Source organism: Scyliorhinus canicula, chromosome 26 (assembly GCF_902713615.1).
Source record: "Scyliorhinus canicula chromosome 26, sScyCan1.1, whole genome shotgun sequence".
Taxonomy (NCBI): Eukaryota; Metazoa; Chordata; class Chondrichthyes; order Carcharhiniformes; family Scyliorhinidae; genus Scyliorhinus; species Scyliorhinus canicula.
The window spans coordinates 12,288,120-12,305,352 of NC_052171.1; the positions used below are offsets into that span (position 1 = coordinate 12,288,120).

Here is a 17,233-nt window from a genome sequence, read left to right on the forward strand (position 1 = left end):
CTTGGGATAGCCCATCATACCAACCGCGGACAAGACCATTGCACCTGTTGAACCCCTCCAGTGCCCAACCCACTCACCAAGTTGTCCAGCATCCTCATCAGAGCCTCGAATTCGTGCTCACCGACCCGACTCTTCTGCATGGGCCCAAAGGTGTTGCCCGCCCATCCCACGGAGCTGAGCCCGTGGGGCTTGCACCTGTCCCGGTCCAACAGGATGACGTTCTCCACTCCTCCCGCGCAGGAGAGGCATGAGACCTGAAAACGAGGCCCGGACGTTAAACTCTGATTGGGGCACGCCGCAAAGCAGGGATGTCCCATTGGCCAGAGCCCCAAGACCCAAACGATATCCCAACGCCAACGATGCTACTGTCTTGGCAGTGATTGCTAATTCCAGGGATCGGGGGGGCTCTGAACATAGAACATAGAACATTACAGCGCAGTACAGGCCCTTCGCCCTCGATGTTGTGCCGACCTGTGAAACCACTCTAAAGTCCCTCTACACTATTCCCTTATCGTCCATATGCCTATCCAATGACCATTTGAATGTGTTTAGTGTTGGCGAGTCCACTACTGTTGCAGGCAGGGCACTCCACGCCCTTACTACTCTCTGAGTAAAGAACCACCTCTGACATCTGCCCTATATCTATCTCCCCTCAATTTAAAGCTATGTCCCCTCGTGCTGGACATCACCATCTGAGGAAAAACGCTCTCACTGTCCACCCTATCTAATCCTCTGATCATCTTGTATGCCTCTATTAAGTCACCTCTTAACCTTCTTTGTAACAAAAACAGCCTCAAGTCCCTCAGCCTTTCCTCGTAAGATCTTCCCTCCATTAACAGGCAACATCCTGGTAAATCTCCTCTGTACCCTTTCCAATGCTTTCACATCCTTTCTATAATGCGGCGACCAGAAATACACGCAATACTCCAAATGCGGCCGCACCAGAATTTTGTACAGCTGCAACATGACCTCATGGCTCCGAAATTCAATCCCTCTACCAATAAAAGCTAACACACCCTACGCCTTCTTAACAACCCTCTCAACCTGGGTGGCAACTTTCAGGGATCTATGGATATGGACACCGAGATCTCTCTGCTCGTCCACACTACCAAGAATCTTACCATTAGCCCAGTACTCTGTCTTCCTGTTATTCCTTCCAAAATGAATCACCTCACACTTTTCTGCATTAAACTCAATTTGCCACCTGTCAGCCCAGCTCTGCAGCTTATCTATGTCCCTCTGTAACCTGCAACATCCTTCCTGTCCACAACTCCACCGACTTTAGTGTCATCTGCAAATGTACTCACCCATCCTTCTACGCCCTTCTCCAGGTCATTTATAAAAATGACAAACAGCAGCGGCCCCAAAACAGATCCTTGTGGTACACCACTAGTACCTGGACACCAGTCTGAACATTTCCCATCAATTTCTGAGGAAAGGTTGGGCCTGCAGTCATCACAGTTTAGACAAATGAAAAGTGATCTTCGTGAAGGGATTTTCTGTCGGCGTGAGGCTCCGTTTCACCGGCCGCCGACTCGCGCCCGCGGATTTCCTGGCGGTGTGGGGGTGCCCGCAATGGGAAACCCGATTGGCCGGCTGCCGGCGGGGACGCGCCGATGGAGAATCCCGCCCGTTAGATTCTGAGGGGTTTGACAGGGTGCATGCTGGGAGGATGTCTCCCCCTGTGGGGTGGTTATTCACTTTGGTCGGAAGAATAAAGGAGCTGAATATTGGTTAATGGAGAGAGAGTGCAGAAAGTTGCAGCACGGGGTGAACCTGTAGACATTCTTCGCCATGGAGACCAAGTCACTGACTATATTTAAGAATGAAAGGGATAGATATCTAGGCTGTAAAGGTGTCAAGGGGCATGGGGAGAGAGTGCTGGAGCCTGATGAAGTTAGAGGGCGCAATGCTCTGCCCCCCACGCCGGGTCAGAGAATCGCGGGGGAGCCGGGCGATTCCCGCCACGCCGCCCTGGCGCCCTCACGCGATTCTCCCACCCCCCCCGCGTTTTACGACAGGCCGCTCGGAGATTCTCCGGCCCGGATGGGCCGAGCGGCCTGCCCAATTCGACAGGGTTCACGCCGGCGCCAACCACACCTGGTCGCTACCGGCGTCAACAGCGCGCGAACGCTCCGTGGGTGGCCTGTGGGGGGCGGGGGGGGTGGGGGGGTGGGGGGAGGAGGATCGAGCACCAGGGGGGTGCTCAGTAGGGGTCTGGCCCGCGAACGGTGCCCACCGAATGGCGGGCAGGCATCTCTAAAGGACGCACTCTTTTCCCTCCGCTGCCCCGCAAGATCAATCCTCCATGCCCGTGGGGAGGACGGCAACATGCTTTCACACGGCGCCAAGGCCTAGCACGTAAATGACGCGGCGCCGCTCCTCGCCCCCTGGGGGTGGGAGAATAGGGAGCGAGGAGCGGCCTCCGACGTCGGAGTGAAACACTCCGGTTTTCACTCCAGCGTCGGCACTTAGTCTCCCGTTGGGAGAATCGCGCCCAGAGTATCAGCCAAGGGCTGCAGGGCCTCCTCTCGTTTCTGCACCGTTTCTGCTGCTCGAGGATTGATTGGCGATTTGAACACAGAATCATCATCGGGAGCGAAGATCGGGGCTTACGGACATTACCTGGATTTCGCAGGCTGACTGGAGATGGTAGATTTTGTAGAATGCTTCTTCCACGGTTTCGCCGAGTGCTACCACACCATGGTTCCGTAACAGGAGAACCTAGACACAAGAGGGAATGAACGTTAGCTCCCGTGCGCTCCTTGATGACTGATGTGAGAGTAGACGGGTTTTAGCGATGTGAAATAAGTGTTGCTGCAGCTGCACAAGGCATTCGTGCGACAGCACCTAGGGTCGGGATTCTCCGCCCTCCCGCCGGGCCGGAGCATCGCAGGGTGGGCGGCATGAATGCCGCCGGCTGCCGAATTCTCCGGCGCAGATTTGTCGTCGGGGGCGGAAATCGCGTCGTGCCGTTGGCAGCGGCCCATCCGCCGATTCTCCGGCCCGCGATGGGACGAGTGGTCACCCGTCTTCGGCGGGTCCCGTCGGCGTAAAATACACCAGGTACCGGCGGGACCTGGCTGTGTGGGCGGCTTGCGGAATCCTCGGGGGGGGGGGGGGGGGGGGGCGGGGGGATTTGGCCCGGGGGGGGGGGGGGGGCTCCCATGGTGGCCTGGCCCGCGATCGGGCCCCACAGATCCGCGGGCGGGCCTGTGCCGTAGGGGCACTCTTTCCCTCCGCGCCGGCCGGTGTAGCGGTCCGCCATGGCCGGCTCGGTGAAGAACATGCCGGTGCTCCCGCACATACGCCAACTTGCGCCAGCCGGCGGAGGCCTTTTGTTGCCGGTTGGCAGGACGCCAACCCTGCCACCTCCTGCCTAGGCCCTGAAGCCTGATCACCGTAACCTTCCGGGCGGCTGACGCCGGAGTGGTTCACGCCACTCCTCGATGCCGGTACCGTCCGCCCCGCCGGGTAGGGGAGAATCCCGCCCCTACAGGATTGTATACAGATTCAGACCCCCTATTTGAGGAAGGATGGAGCTGCATTCGAGGCAGTTCAGAGGCGGTTCACTCGATTGATACCAGAGATGAGGGGTCTATCGTATGAAGAGAGATTGAGAAGTTTAGGCCGATACTCTCTCGAGTTTGGCAGAACGAGAGGAGAACTAATTGAGGTTTACAAGATGATAAATGGTATTGACAAATTAGAGCGGGCTTTCTTCCTGTGAGATATTCTGGAACGGGAGTTCATAGTGTCAGGATAAGGGGTAGCTTATTGAAAACTGTGATGAGAACGTCTCTCAAAAGGTCGTGTATCTGTGGAACTCGCTACCCCAGAGTGTGAGGACGCTGGGGCAGTGGGTAAATTTAAGGAAGAGTTAGACAGATTTTTAATTGGTAATGTGTTGAAGGGTTATGGAGGATGGGCAAGATGGTGGAGTCGAGGCTGGGATGGGATCAGCCATGATCGTAGTAAATGGCGGAGCAGACTCGATGGGCTGAATTGCCAGCTCTAGTTCCTAGTTCTTATGTAAGTGTTTTAATAGGTTCTCGCCGGGCACCCGAGGAATAGGGTCATACTGAGGCTGCCACATGCCCAGTGCCTGTTGCTCTGACATCTTGTCCTTGATCCTTGACCTATCACTGTGTCCAGGCAGCCATTACCGAGATCACCGTAACCAGGCATCGCTCAGTCAGAGTGTTCGTCGCTCAGATCATTCTCGACGGCCCAAAGCTGTGTACAGAAGTCCCCGAGCATCCTTATTCTTTGTGTGGTCCCCCTCGAGGGTTTAACACCCAGTCACGTGATCACTTTATCCCAGAGGCCTCGGCCTTTAGAGGCCATTAACGGCGTCGCCATGGCAACAATCAGAGGATGTGTACCAGTTCCAGGGAGTGGGAACGGGGAAACAGACCGGAGAACCTGAAACCGGGAATGCCGGGAGAGACAGAAACCGGGAGCTCCTGGAGACACGGAAACTGGTAGTTCCGGGGAGAGACTGAAACTGAGGATTCCGGATGAGACGGAAACTGGGAACGCTGGGAGATTTGGAAATTGAGAATTCTCATGACACGGAAACTGGGAACTCTGGAAGAGAGGGAAACTCGGAATTCAGGGACACCGAAACTTGATACTCCAGGAGAGACAGAAACTGGAAACTCTGGGAGATAAGATAACTGGGAACTCCGGGAGGGATGGAAGCTGGGAATTTCGGGACACTGAAACTTGGAACTCCAAAAGAGACGGCAATTGGTAACTCCAGAAGAGAAGATAACTGGGAACACAGAGAGAGATGGAAGGTGGGAATTCTGCGAGAGATGGAAACTGGGAACTCTGGACGAGAAGGGAATTTCAGGACAGAAAAAAAATTGGGAGCTCCAGGAGAGATGGAAACTGGCACGCTGGGAGAAATGGCGAACTGGGAATTCTGGGAGAGACTGAAGCCGGGAATTCCCCGGGAGATAGAAAGTGGGAACTTTTTGGGAGAGACAGAAGCTGAGAGTTCCGGGGAGACCGAAATTGGGAACTCCCGGAATTCCCAATTTTCTCCTCTCCGGGAGAGATGGCGCATAATTTAACGGTCTCCCGTAAGACGGTTAGTAGGCAGGGTGGGGTCCTGTACAGTCCTGCGGAGGACCTTCCCACTGCCTGCCCATCCACCCACTACCCTCTGTCACTTGGCTGCAATTTGAAGGGGAGATGACGTGCCGTGGGGTAGCACACCCACCTCAATTGAGGTTTTTTTTGAGACTCTCACCTCATCGACCCTCTGCTGAGGCGGGAGGGATGCTAAGGGCCAAGAGGTGACAGGGCGAAAGCTGACGAGGTCAAGGTTCATCTAGCAAAGATGTCAACTCAATAGCCGATGCCAACCTCACGGTGCCGATTGATTGAGGTGGACAGGGGACGGTTTGGAAACAGCAGTAAATATATCGGACTTCAAACCGTGAGCACTAAACGTGTGAGGTACCTTACAGGTGGGGCCCAGGCACTTCTGTAGTTGAATCCGATCGTCCTCCTCGTCCAGGGCTCCATTATATTCGTAATAGGCCACGTCGCCAATTAGCAAGGCCTCATGGGATAATGGTAAGATGCCACACTTCATGGCAGACACCTGGAACGAGAAAGGAAATTCTCAAAGACAAACATGTTCATATCGTGAGGGATTGGAGTGAAGCCATGTCAGCTGCTATCTCCAGTAGGGAGCCCCAATATCACGCACAAATCATCGCAACGATTTCACCGTACAAACAGTCAATTGGGAAAGGGGCCTTGCTTGTGTAAGCTGCCCCGATCGAGATGCCAGGGCCCCCAAAGCAGGCCGGAATCTGGACCCGGGATGACTGGATGGAGTTGACCTTGATTGAACCCATTTCACCAATACAGTGTTGACCGTTTCCACACAGCGTTCGTTAACACTAAGAAGATTTGTACTTACCGCAGCGGCGGCCGGGGTGTGCAGGTGGATTATGCATCGGACATCAGGGCGGGCTGCGTATATCGCCGAGTGGAGACTGAACGCAGCGCAGTCCACGGACAGATTGCTGCTCCCCTGGTTGATCACCCCGCCCAGAATGTTCACCTTGACCTGCGAACGATTGAGCAACCATTAGCGGGGAAAAGTCTTTCGCTGGCTCGGGAGGGAGTGAGGCGGCCATGCACTGGGGCGTCGAAATGGTCGCGCCAACCGAGCACAGAAGCAGCATGACTAACGGGTGCTCGAAGGCCTTTGCCCTGTCACTTTGGCCTCGGGGTGCCGTGAACCAATATGAAAATGAAATGAAAATGAAAATTGCTTATTGTCACGAGTAGGCTTCAATGAAGTTACTGTGAAAAGCCCCTAGTCGCCAAATTCCGGCGCCTGTCCGGGGAGGCTGGTACGGGAAACAGTGCAGCCGGGAGCGAGACGGGAGGGTTTCGATTCGCGGCGTCTGCTCGTGATACTCACCAGGAGGGAGCCAGAGACTTCTCCGTAGGAAACTCCTCTGGGAACGATGAGAAAATGATCCTGTTCCTTGCTCACTCTCAGCTGACGGAAACACACAGAGGAGAGGTGAGATCACACTTGTCAATAAGAGAGACCATTCGGCCTATCGTCATGCAACTATCCCCCCCTCCTCCTCCCACCCTCCTTCATCTCACCCGTTCAGCGTATCCTCCTCATATCTTCCCCTTAAGCATTGATCCCGTTTCCCATCCATTTGTAAATCAACCATTATTCAGCCAAATGTTGTCGCCATGGTGGTCCAACCTCCCCTTTCATCACTGAGGCTCCGTCTCCGTGGAGATGATGATCTCCTGGCGATGGTTGTGGTTGGTAGGACCTGGATTCCGGCGTTAAAGAGTACGGGAGCAGTTCAGACGAGTGCCTGTGTCAGGCAACCAGCACCAATGCCACGTGGGGTTCCCCAGAACCTGTCCCGAAATCAAAGGTTACCCCAATACTTCTGAAATCTCCAGTCAGATTCCCCAGCCCGATCGGACATATCGGAATGGGGAAATTCTGCCCGATCGGATTCAGGAGGTTCAATTCCACCTGTGGGGGGGGGGGGGGGGGGGGGATCTGGATCTGTCAGGTTGATGCAGGTTCATTCATGTTTCCAGGGAGCACACAGTTTCAGTCAGGTCCTGTTACCCATTTCAGGATATCCCAGACAGCAAACTGATGCCCCCCCAGGCTGAATATCCCAGACAGCAAACTGACGCCCCCCAGGGTGAATATCCCAGACAGCAAACTGACGCCCCCCCAGGCTGAATATCCCAGACAGCAAACTGACGCCCCCCAGGGTGAATATCCCAGACAGCAAACTGACGCCCCCCCAGGCTGAATATCCCAGACAGCAAACTGACGCCCCCTGGCTGAATATCCCAGACAGCAAACTGATGCCCCCCCAGGGTGAATATCCCAGACAGCAAACTGACGCCCCCCCAGGCTGAATATCCCAGACAGCAAACTGACGCCCCCCAGGCTGAATATCCCAGACAGCAAACTGACGCCCCCCATGGTGAATATCCCAGACAGCAATCTGACGCCCCCCAGGCTGAATATCCCAGACAGCAAACTGACGCCTCCCCAACGCAAATATTCCAGCGAGAGGTGAGGGGGAGAGGGGGGGGGAGGGGGAGAGTGTGAGGGGAGAGAGTGTGAGGGGAGAGAGTGTGAGGGGAGAGAGTGAGGGGAGAGAGTGTGAGGGGAGAGAGTGTGAGGGGGAGAGAGTGTGAGGGGAGAGAGTGTGAGGGGAGAGAGTGTGAGGGGAGAGAGTGGGGGGAGAGAGTGTGAGGGGAGAGAGTGTGAGGGGGAGAGAGTGTGAGGGGGAGAGAGTGTGAGGGGGAGTGTGTGTGAGGGGAGCGAGTGTGAGGGGAGAGAGTGTGAGGGGGAGAGAGTGTGAGGGGGGAGAGTGTGAGGGGGAGAGTGTGAGGGGAGAGAGTGTGAGGGAGAGAGAGTGAGGGAGAGAGTGTGAGGGGAGAGAGTGTGAGGGGAGAGAGTGTGAGGGGAGAGAGTGTGAGGGGAGAGAGTGTGAGGGGAGAGAGTGTGAGGGGAGAGAGAGTGTGAGGGAGAGAGTGTGAGGGGAGAGAGTGTGAGGGGGAGAGTGTGAGGGAGAGAGTGTGAGGGGGAGAGAGTGTGAGGGGAGAGAGTGTGAGGGGAGAGAGTGTGAGGGGGAGAGAGTGAGGGGGAGAGTGCGAGGGGAGAGAGTGTGAGGGGAGAGAGTGTGAGGGGAGAGAGAGTGTGAGGGAGAGAGTGTGAGGGGAGAGTGTGTGAGGGGAGAGAGTGTGAGGGGAGAGAGTGTGAGGGGAGAGAGTGTCAGGGGAGAGTGTGAGGGGAGAGAGTGTGAGGGGGAGAGTGTGAGGGGAGAGACTGTGAGGGGAGAGTGTGAGGGGAGAGAGTGTGAGGGGAGAGTGTGAGGGGAGAGAGTGTGAGGGGAGAGAGTGTGAGGGGAGAGAGTGTGAGGGGGAGAGTGTGAGGGGAGAGAGTGTGAGGGAGAGAGTGTGAGGGGAGGTGGCGGAGAGTGAGAGGCAGAGGGAGAAAAGAGAGAGAGAGAGAGACTGAGAAAGAGGGAGAGGGAGACAGAGGGAGGAGACAGACGGTGAGAGCCGGACAGCCGGACATTGAGACAGACAGACAGAGGGAGAGAGAGAGACAGAGAGGGAGCGAGAGAGAGAGAGAAAGACAGGGAGAGAGAGACAGGGGGCGGAGTTCTCCGCTCCCGGGAAAAATCGGGAGGGCCGTCGTGAACTCGGCCGAGTTTCACGATGGCCTCGGAGGCCGCTCCTCACTCCATAGTCTCCCCTCCCGGCGGGGCTAGGAGCGGCGCTCCGTAACTCTCGGCCGCTGGGCGGCGCACCGAGAGTGACGCGACGGCGGCGCCTACGTGACATCAGCCGCGCATGCGCGGTGGCCGTCTTTGCCCTCAGCCGCCCCGCGAGACGTGGTCCTGGTCACCGGCAGCAGGAGAATCGCCGGTCGTCGTGAAAAACGGCGAGCGGCGATTCTTCCGAGCGGGGGGGTGGGAGAATCGCGGGGGGCGCCAGGGGGGCGTGAAATTAGTCGGGAGGCCCTCCGGCGATTCTCCAACCCGGCGTGGGGAGCGGAGAATCGCGCCCAGGGAGAGAGAGAGAGACAGGGAGAGAGGAGAGACAGAGAGAAAGAGGGACAGAGGGAGAGAGAGAGAGAGAGAGAGAGAGAGACAGAGAGGGAGCGAGAGAGAGAGAGAGAGAAAAAGACAGGGAGAGCGAGAGACAGAGAGAGAGAGCGAAGACACAGAGAGAGAGGGACAGAGGGGGGAAGAGAGAGACAGAGACTGAGAGGGAGCGAGCGAGAGAGAGAGAGAGACAGGGAGAGCGAGAGACAGAGAGAGAGGACAGAGAGAGAGAGGGACAGAGGGGGGAGAGAGAGACAGAGACTGAGAGGGAGCGAGCGAGAGAGAGAGAGAGACAGGGAGAGCGAGAGACAGAGAGAGAGGACAGAGAGAGAGAGGGACAGAGGGGGGAGAGAGAGACAGAGACTGAGAGGGAGCGAGCGAGAGAGAGAGAGAGAGAGACAGGGAGAGAGAGGAGAGACGGAGAGAGAAGGAGGGAGCGAGAGAGAGAGACAGAGAGAGAGAGTGAGAAACAGAGGGAGATGGTGAGAGACAGACAGAGGGAGAGAGAGAGAGACAGAGAGGGAAAAGAGCGAGAGAGAGAGAGACAGGGAGAGAGCAGAGACAGAGAGAGAGGGACAGAGGGAGATGGTGACAGACAGTCAGAGGAAGAGAGAGAGAGAAAGACAGAGAGAGGGAGAAAGAAAGAGGCAGACAGTGAGAGACAGACAGAGGAGATAGAGAGGGGGAGTGTGAGAGGATGGACAGAGAGAGGGAGAGAGAGAGATAGAGAGGAGGGTGGGAGAGATAAAGAGAGAAAGAGAGAAAGTGAGAAAGACAGAGTGAGATGGAACATGGAGCAAGAGATGGATAGAGAGGGAAAGAGACAGACAGAGAGACCGAGGTAGACGGTGAAAGATTGACAGGCAGAGAGGGAGAGAGAGAGAGAGAGAGGGAGAGAGGCAGACAGAGAGAGAGAGCGGCAGACAGTGAGAGACAGAGACAGACAGAGAGAGGGAGATAGAGAGAGAGGAGACAGAGAGAGGGAGGGATTTACAGAGAGAGGGAGAGAGAGTGAAGAGATTATATTCCTGATAACGGTGACATGGGCGTGTTGGCGAGGAAACAACTTGTGTGTTCACATTTCCAGAGCCTCCGTAACAAACCTGACGTGTCCGGAATTTCACACAACCCCTGCCACCTGCACCTATGATCGGTCAAGGTGGCTTCACCTCGAGCAGAAACATGACTTTCTTCCGCACGGGCCTAGTCTCAGGCTGAGACATTGAAAGGAAGGCCCATGTCCGCTTTCCTTGTTCGAAGCTATCCCAGTCCCTCCAGGATTGATCCTTCCTGGTTGGAGGGGACCCTCCGTGGTATTCATGAGGAAAATTCTGGAGACTCTACTCACCGTTATGTACGTGTTAGTAATCTGAGCCCAGCCAAAAAGATCCAACAGTCGATAAATGCTGGCCACCTTACACCGCATGAGTCTTTCCCCCTTGACGAAGGCCAACGATTCAGTGGCTCGGAAGTCGTTGATTGGTGTCACCATATTTACTCCTTTTATGACAGAGAGAGTTATAGAATAGAACAGTACAGCACAGAACAGGCCCTTCGGCCCTCAATGTTGTGCCGAGCCATGATCACCCTACTCAAACCCACATATCCACCCTATACCCGTAACCCCTTAACCGTACTTTTTTTTTTTATTAGGACACTACGGGCAATTTAGCATGGCCAATCCACCTAACCCGCACATCTTTGGACTGTGGGAGGAAACCGGAGCACCCGGAGGAAACCCACGCACACAGGGGGAGGACGTGCAGACTCCACACAGACAGTGACCCAGCCGGGAATCGAACCTGGGACCTTGGAGCTGTGAAGCATTTATGCTAACCACTATGCTACCCTGCTGCCCCAATGCTACCCTGCTGCCCCTAGTTGAAAAGAGTTACCGGCCCGCTTGGCTACCCAGCGAGCCCAGAGCGTGCCAATTTTACAGTAAATCTGAGTCGAGCACTGGCTCCCGGTGAGGTGACACCCAACTCCCCAGCCTCCCTCGCCACCGCTCCCCTCCTCCCAATCTCTGCACTCCTCCAATTCCGGACTGGAGTATCCCCTGATTTTAATCCGCTGGGCCTTCAGCTACCTGGGGCCCCCCCAGAAACTGGAAACCCTCTCCCTCCAACTCGCTGCTCACTCGATCCCGCTTTAATCCTTTAATAGCCCCTTAAAACCAGCCTCTCTACCCACATTTCGGGTCGCCGGTCCCGATTTTACTTCGGCTCTGCGGGCGTTCTGCAGTGCACCCTGGGAGTGTTGTACCATGTTCAAGGTGCTATATGAAGGCAGTGGTTGGCGGCGCAGACACTCAAGAGAGCTGTTCCGCCAACGGGCGTGGCAATATTTCGAGGTCGGTCTGCCCAGGGCGCGAGTGTGTGAGGGCAAAAGAGGTGCGTCGGAGAGAGGGGGCGCCAAACAGAAGGGACCCGGGGTGCGAGGGGAGCAACCCGCTTTGCCAAGCGCCTTACCGGGTGGTGATGTGGGGAGGGCCAGAGGTGAACTCGTCATAAAATCCACGATCTGGCGCAGTGCCCAGAGGTTGCTCGAGTCGTTTCCTTTCTTCATCTGTTCTTGGATCAAACTTTCCAATTCATCTCTGAATGCCTAATGAGAGAGAGAGAGAGAGAAAGAGAGGGAGGTAGAGGGAGAGAGAGAAAACAAAGGCCTCATCACCTCATACGTAGCCTGCCCGCCTCATTGACACCAATTAGGTGACCATCGAAGATGTCGTATCGAACTTTGCCCTCTGCTGTTTTGTCGGCAGGGTTCACCAATTGATATTTCTCAACGTCAAACATTAACGAGGGACTCGGAAGGTTTCACCCCATGGGGCGTCGGAAAATCGACAGGGCACACACACACACACAAGGAGGACATTCGGCCCATCACCCCCTGTGCTGGTTATCCCGAGAACTATCTCATTCCTTCCACTCCCGCCCTCTTTTGGAAATATTTCTGTGCCCCGCTCCTCGGAATTACCCCGAGCTAAATTGGCAACTTTTATGATGGGAGTTACGCCCATTGCTGGCGGGCAGAAGGCCACTCGGCCCTTCTTCCACCATCCAGGTTAGCCGGAGGTCAAGCGATTCCTTTGGCTTCTGGAGGGGGCAGCACGGTAGCACAGTGGTTAGCACAGTTTCTGCACAGCTCCAGGGTCCCAGGTTCGATTCCCGGCTCGGGTCGCTGTCTGTGCGGAGTCTGCACATCCTCCCCGTGTGTGCGTGGGTTTCCTCCGGGTGCTCCGGTTTCCTCCCACAGTCCAAAGATGTGCAGGTTAGGTGGATTGGCCATGATCAATTGCCCTTAGTGTCCAAAAAATGTTAAGTGGGGGGTTACTGGGTTACAGGGATAGGGTAGATATGTGGGCTTCAGTCAGGTGCTCTATGTAAGGGCTGGTGCAGACTCGATGGGCCGAATGGCCTCTTTCTGCACTGTAAATTCTATAATTCTATGATCAGATGTTGTGGTTTCTATCTGATGAAGTGTTTCTGCAGCTGAGGTACTAGTGAGGCCACATTTAGAATACTCTGCACAGTTCTAGTCTCCTTATTGAAGGAAAGATATATTATCACTGGAGGCAGGACAGAGGAGGGTTACTGCGATGATCCCGGAGATGGAGGGACTGCCATTTGAGGAAAGATTAATCAGGTTGGGTCTGTATTCCTCGGAGTTCCGAATGGGAGGCGATAGGATTGGAACATATAAGATTCTGAGGGGGTTAGTCAGGGTCAATGTTGGGAGGACGTTTCCACTCATGGGAGAGTGTAGGACCAGAGGGCGGAGTCCCAGAATAAGGGGGAGCTCATTTAAGCTGGATTTGAGGGAGAATTTCTTCTCCCACAGAGCGGGGAATTCTTTACCTCAGGAAGCTGTGGAGGCCGAGTCCTGGAACATGTTCAAGGCCGAGATCGATAAGTTTTTAATCAGGAAGGGGAATTAGGATTACGGAGAGAAGGCAGGAAAGTGGATTAGTGAGTGTTAGATCAGCCAGGATCTTATTAAATGGTGGAGCAGACTCAAGGGGCTGAATGGCCTCCTCTCTTCCTATTTCTTATGGTTCTATGGTGTTATGATCCCCGCTTTCCCTGGGGGAGGGGGTCAGTTTGTCAAGAATTGTGGACCTCTAGCAATAGGCAGTCTATCTACTCACTGGGCTCTGCAAGATCACTGTCACTCGCTTCTTCTGTTCCATCAAATTGAAGTCTTGCCTCAAGGTGGGGGCCATGTTCCTCAGCCGGAGATATTCCGGGTCGGTCTCGGAGACCCGGTCAAAATAGCACTCCTTCCGGGTGGCACTGGGTGGGGGCGACCCTGCAACCACCTCCTGGGCAGCCTCCCCACTCATGGTTAGATTCTCCTCTGCGACTGATGAGCTCTCCTGCGATATAAAAAAAACAGAGAGCGAATTATCCCCTTTGCACGCATCAGGACAAATCGAAGAATACCAAATTTCAAACAATCACAGCAATTTACTCTCCGGGAGAAAATGGTTGCTGATTGGCCAGCAAGTCAACTCAACCAACCAATCAGCGTCCATTTTCCACTCTGGGGTATCGAGGAGGCGTGTCTGTTGGCCGCATGTTAACCAGGCGTAAAATATCCCATGGTGCAATGCTGACGACAAGTTCTCCGCGGTGCCCCGATTTAGTTGTCCCTCAATCAACATCACCGAAAAAAACCCACATTAGATGGCCATTGTCACATTACAATGTGTGGGAGCTTGCTGTGCACAGATCGGTTGAGGCATTGATTGCATTTACGAACGATCACCCATTGGCTGCAAAATTGGGTGGGTAGGCAAATGGTGAGGATGACAGAGGGATACAGACCAGTTGGGCGAGTGGGCAAAAACTTGGCAGATGGAATGTTGGATAAGGCAAGAAAGCGGAGTTGACGATTAAATCAGATCAGCCATGATCTCATTGAATGGTGGAACAGACTCGATGGGCCGAATGGCCATCTACTGTCCCTCCGTCTTATGGTCTATCATCTGAACCGGTGCGTTTCAACTGAGTTCTTGACTCCAAACCTATTTCAGTGCCCATTCCTCGTCCCCGCCATTATCGTTCCTTGTTTTCAGATACGCAATCCCTCCTAACGAATGTTCGTTTATCTGCTTCAATTTACGTCTCTTGCAAAATATTCGTTGCAGAATCGCTCTGGGTGCAAATACAGAATCTAACTTTCTTCCGACGTCTAATCTTCCAGAGCTGAACCTCATCCCATGTCTCCCATAACCAACCTGGTCCCTCCCACGGCAACAAGCTTCTCCGTTCCTTCTGTTGCCGAGGGGACAACAGTTGCCGGGGAGATTTCAGTTGCCGAGGAGATTTCAGTTGCCGAGGAGATTTCAGTTGCCGAGGAGATACTGTTTCTGAGGAGATACTGTTGCTGAGGTGATACCAGTTTCTGAGGGGATGCCAGTTGCCAAGGGAACAGTCGTTGCCAAGGGGACACTGGTTGCAGGGGGGGGGGGGGGTAATTGTTGATGAGTAGGTGATGGTTGCCCAGGGTGCGGCAGTTTGCTGAGGGGGTCATTGGTTGCTGAGAGGATACTGGCTGCTGAGGGGACATCAGTTACCGAGGGAACATCCGTTGCCGAGGGGACACTGGTTGCCAAGGGGACACCAGTTGCCGAGGGGACACCAGTTGCCGAGGGGACACTGATTGCCATGGGGACACCGGTTACCAAGAGGACCCCAGTTGCCGAGGGGACATTGGTTGCCAAGGGAACACCGGTTGCTGAGAGGATGGCAGATGCCAAGGGGACACCGGTTGCCAAGGGAACACCGGTTGCTGATAGGATGGCAGTTGCCAAGGGGACACTGGTTGCAGGGGGGTAATAGTTGATGAGTAGGTGATGGTTGCCCAGGGGACGGCAGTTGCTAAGGGGACACAGTTAGCTGAGGGGACATGGGTTGCCAAAAGGATATCGGTTGCCGAGGAGACATCTGTTCCCGAGGAGACATTGGTTGCCAAGGAGACACCGGTTGCTTAGGGAACACCGGTTGCTAAAGGAACACCGGTTGCTGAAGGGACACTGGTTGCTGAGAGGATATTGGCTTCCGAGGGAACATCAGTTGCCGAGGAAAATTTGTTGCCGAGGGGACATTGGTTGCTGAGGGGACACTAGTTGCCACGGGGACACTGATTGCCATGGGGACACCTGTTACCAAGGGAACCCCGGGTGCCAAGGGGACATTGGGCGCGATTTTGCGACCCTCACGCCGGGTGGGAGAATCGCGGGAGTGCGGGGCGATTCACGCCACGCCGCCCGGCACCCGCACGCGATTCTCCCACCCCCACGCGTGTCGCGTTTTACGACAGCTGCTCGGAGAATCGCCGCTCGCCGTTTCTAACGGTCGAGCGGCAATTCTCCGGCCCGGATGGGCCGAGTGGCCTGCCTAATCCGACGGGTTCACGCTGGCGCCAACCACACCTGGTCGCTGCCGGCGTGAACAGCGCGCGACCGCTGCATGTGGGGCCTGTGGGGGGGGGGGGGGGGGGGGGAGGATCGAGCACCAGGGGGGCGCTCAGGAGGGGTCTGGCCCGCGATCGGTGCCCACCGATTGTTGGGCCGGCGTCTCTAAAGGACGCACTCTTTTCCCTCCGCCGCCCCGCAAGATCAATCCGCCATGTCTTGCGGGGCGTCCGCGGGGAGGACGGCAACCGCGCATGCGCAGGTGACGTCATTTAAGCGCCGCCGGCCACGTTATTTACGTGGCACCGCTTTGACGCCGGCGTCAAGGCCCGGCACGCGGAATTGACGCGGCGCCGCTCCTAGCCCCCTGGGGTGTGGGAGAATAGGGGGCGAGGAGCGGCCTCCGACGCCGGAGTGAAACACTCCGGTTGTCACTCCGGCGTCGGCACGTTGTCTCCCTTTGGGAGAATTGCGCCCATTACTTGCCGAGGGTGACACTGGTTACCAAGGGAACCCCGGTTGCTGAGGTGACATTGATTGACGAGAGGGACACCGGTTGCCAAGGGGAAGCCGGTTGCCGAGGGGCACTACGCTCCCTTCGAAAGAGAAGATGATATATCACTCCCCCTGTCCTTTCCTAGCTCCTGGCCTTCGAAACATGGTGATGAGACTTCAAAGAGAGAGTGAGCTAATTCCATAGCGAGAGCAGAGTTAACGGGGAATAAAATAAGTATTCACAGCAACCTCTTCCTCTGCTTATCAGCAGGAGTATTGCCATTTCTGTTCCGCAACGTCAATGAAGGGAAATAGTATTTTTAACTTGTTTTTTTGGAATGTATTCCAGCATTTTCCAGCTTCGATACAGCCCCGGGTTCCGTCCTTCCCAGAATCCCGTGCAATGGGACTGTTGACGGTCAACACGAGGTGAACCGTGAGGATTCGAGAGGCCTGGTTTCATCAGGAAAGGAATGGAGTAGGGGGAGTCAATCTTCAGCATATGTTGTTTGCCGCACAGGCCATCTGTCCTGGCAAGGTCTGAAGATGGAGCAAGGGTTATATTCTATTTCCGACTGAATACCAGGCGGTGCTCATCAAAACCCACAACGGCCAAGGTGACTCATCGGGGGGGGGTGCAAGGAGACAACTTGATGAATTCGCTTGGCTACTGAGCGAATTGTGTGGCAAGGATCGGGGCGGAAGATGCAATTTAGTGTCAGGCAACAGCGATGATAATTCTCACTTTCGGCTAACAAGATTATTCTCGAGCTCATTCCCTCGGTGAGGGGGTGCCTTCACAGCTCTTGATTAGCATTATTTTCTTTCGTGTCAAAGTCTTCACGTTAGGCATCGCACAGCAGTAGGAAGTTGAACACGACCTCAGAAGAGCTCTTGTTTATCCCACTCGTATTTTTAATCTTCATGCACGGAGCTCAGTTGCTAATCAGGAATAAACTATCGACAGTTTTGTGTGCTACCCACGTATCAATCTAGCCTCTTCCCAGTGGCATCCAGCATTATCCTTGCTCAGTCGATATCCTGGGGGTCACCGCTGACAGGAAAATTCCCATTCCTAACTCCCCCATGAGAAGGCGGTGGGTGAGCCGCCTTCTTGAGCCGCTGCAGTGCCTGAGATGTAGGTAATCCCACTGTGCTGTTAGGGAGTGAG

General features: G+C 55.1%; 1 protein-coding gene across 4 annotated transcripts in view; it reads right to left on the reverse strand.

The window, feature by feature from the left end:
• add2 (adducin 2 (beta)) overlaps window positions 1–17,233 on the reverse strand; it is a 162,725-nt gene that overhangs the window by 37,182 nt on the left and 108,310 nt on the right. For all 4 annotated transcript variants that reach the window (XM_038785490.1, XM_038785488.1, XM_038785489.1 and 1 more), the window contains 8 exons: window positions 13,297–13,524; window positions 11,615–11,750; window positions 10,492–10,643; window positions 6,452–6,532; window positions 5,942–6,091; window positions 5,474–5,617; window positions 2,626–2,724; window positions 78–254 (listed from right to left, as the gene is read on the reverse strand). In XM_038785490.1, coding sequence (XP_038641418.1) covers window positions 78–254; window positions 2,626–2,724; window positions 5,474–5,617; window positions 5,942–6,091; window positions 6,452–6,532; window positions 10,492–10,643; window positions 11,615–11,750; window positions 13,297–13,491 — 1,134 coding nt within the window. In that variant the 5' untranslated portion in view covers window positions 13,492–13,524. The remainder of the gene's footprint in view (window positions 1–77; window positions 255–2,625; window positions 2,725–5,473; window positions 5,618–5,941; window positions 6,092–6,451; window positions 6,533–10,491; window positions 10,644–11,614; window positions 11,751–13,296; window positions 13,525–17,233) is intronic.